General features: G+C 29.8%; 1 protein-coding gene across 3 annotated transcripts in view; it reads left to right on the top strand.

Annotated features, from left to right (window-relative positions):
- Rnb (BTB/POZ domain-containing protein Rnb) overlaps nucleotides 1–2500 on the top strand; it is a 19313-nt gene that overhangs the window by 7704 nt on the left and 9109 nt on the right. For all 3 annotated transcript variants that reach the window (XM_086534536.1, XM_086534534.1, XM_043036745.2), the window contains exons 3-6: nucleotides 1–53; nucleotides 450–667; nucleotides 1133–1310; nucleotides 2406–2500. The exon at nucleotides 1–53 is cut by the window's left edge and continues 65 nt beyond it; the exon at nucleotides 2406–2500 is cut by the window's right edge and continues 143 nt beyond it. In XM_086534536.1, the coding sequence (XP_086390662.1) occupies nucleotides 1–53; nucleotides 450–667; nucleotides 1133–1310; nucleotides 2406–2500 (544 nt within the window). The remainder of the gene's footprint in view (nucleotides 54–449; nucleotides 668–1132; nucleotides 1311–2405) is intronic.

The raw sequence follows: 2500 nt of genomic DNA, 5'->3' as shown, positions 1-2500 counted from the left end.
GCTCCCTCAGTATACTCAGCATCTGTTGTTCAAATGAAGACACAAGACGGGAGGTAAAGATACGTGTTCTTGGCGCTGGGGTGTATGTCGTGGTGCTGTAGTGTGTGTTTTGATCTTTTTGTTTGGACTTATAGGTATAGTGTTTGATCTGATTGTTTTATATGTATGTAATGTGATGTGATTTATGATTTGATTGTGTGATTTGCTTAAGTGTGATGCGAGGTATTATGTATGATATGTATAACATATTTTCTGTAGATGATTTATAAGTATTGTGGCATATATATGTGTATGAAAATTTTCTGCTTGTGTTTGTAGTTTTTATTTTTATATCAAGTTTATAATTAGGTCTGTAAGCTTTTATTTAATTTATTTCAGTCTAATCATTTGTATCATTACTAATACCCGTGTATCTATGTATTTCACATATCACACTAATGTCTCAACAGGTATATGACTTAGGGGGCGTAACACACCTTTTAAATGTCCTCAAATGTGCCAAGTCAGAGTCACTTCAGCTGCGAGCCTGCAGGACAGTTGCTAATCAGGCACAGCATCGACCAAGCTGCGATGCATTGTTCAAGCTCAAGGCCTCGGATCTGGTCATCGAGATGCTCAAGAACTGCAAAGAGGACGAGACCAAAATATCTGCAATTAGGGCTCTGAGGTATGTGTTTTTCCCTCTGCTTGGAGAGAGGGTCCTACATTCTTTTCTCTTTCTCAATTACAATTCTTGTGATGATGATATTGGGACAAATTCAGATTGAAAAGAAAGTTTAAAAGTTTATGGGAGATATGAACAGAGATAATTGAGTAAAGTAAGTTATGGATGACAAATTCCAATTTTATCTTAAGATATGTGAATTGTGAGCAGTTTACGGTTGTACTATACCTTTATTCTTTAATTATGATAATGTCTGATATTAACTATTGAAATTCCCCATATGCAATGTTAGCGTGAAGTAATTTCTCCAAATCAAACCAGCCATAGACCAAACATAACCTCATGCGACAGTGGCACCGCACTACCAAAAAAAAAAGATATGTATTTTCGCAGTGTTAGCAAACAACAGAGAATATCCCACATTCAATAATGTAGTAAAAAAAACAAAACAAAAAAATTTACTTTCAGGATGTTAGCAAACACCGGAGAGCACTCCCAAAAGATTGTAACGAGCAAGGGTATTCTGCATTTTTGCAAGGCTGGTTTTGAGCCGGTGGAAAGCCCCTCGAATGTTGACCTTCTGCGCTCAGCTGTTAGGACGCTGGCTCACTTCTCGAGAATATCTCATCCTGCGTGTGTAAGCCAGGTCGGTTGATGGAGCAGGTGTCACCCGGTTGTTCTTTTCTTTATGATTTATCTCTTTTCCTTTGTCCTCTTCTTCTTCTTCTTCTTTTTCTTCCTTTTCTTCTGTTTCTTCTGTTTCTTCTTCTTCTGCTTTTTCTGTTTCTTCTTCTTATTATTATTATTATTAGTTTTTATTATCACTATTATTATTATTGTTAATGTTATCATAATCATTATCATTATCAATATCATTATGCTGATCATGACCATGATTATGATTATGATTATTATGATCAGGATTATTATTTACCATTAATATTATTATTATTATTATTATTATTATTATTATTATTATTATGATGATTATTATAATGATTATTATTATCATCATTATCATGATTCTTGATAATAATGATAATTATTATTATTGTTATTGTCATTATCATTATTATTATTATTATTATCATTATCATTATCATTATCATTATCATTATCATTATCATTATTATTATTATTATTATTATTATTATTATTATTATTATTATTATTACTATTACTATTATTACTATGATTATTATTATGCTTTTCTTTTTCCTTTTCACTATCTTTTTCTTCTTCTCTGTCTCTCTACATTTTCTACTGATATGAAGTTATTATTTACCTCATGTTTTTCTATTCCATTTTATTTATATATATATATATATATTTATTTTTTTTTCTGTGTTAAAATTCTAAGGCAACCTCTAACATAATTATTATTTATATACATTCTTATATATTATATATATTATATAAATTATATATATTATATATATTATATATATTATATATATTATAGAAATTATATATATTATAGAAATTATATATATTATATGTCTTATACATATTATCTATATTATGTTTATCATATGTATTATATATATCATATATATTATATACGTAATGTGTATAATAGTATATCTATCTATCTGTCTATCTATCTATCTATCTATCTATCTATATAATTCTATATATAAATGTACGATTACTTTTTTTTTCTTCTTTTGTTGATATCTTGGACAAACATCCTTCCCCAGTCAAAGCCAGTCAGTTGCTATCAACCCCTGTTTTCCCCCAGATAATGGAAGGAACAGACAACATGATGACAGTCTCCAGGGTCCTGGAAGCCAACACCTCTGACCAGGAAATATACGAGTCAGTTATAAAGACAAT

This window comes from Penaeus japonicus, unplaced genomic scaffold, assembly GCF_977035675.1.
Source record: "Penaeus japonicus unplaced genomic scaffold, GWHDUDI00000001_assembly GWHDUDI00000041, whole genome shotgun sequence".
Taxonomy (NCBI): Eukaryota; Metazoa; Arthropoda; class Malacostraca; order Decapoda; family Penaeidae; genus Penaeus; species Penaeus japonicus.
Note: the sequence above shows the minus strand (reverse complement) of the source record. Positions and strands in the feature narration are given on the sequence as shown.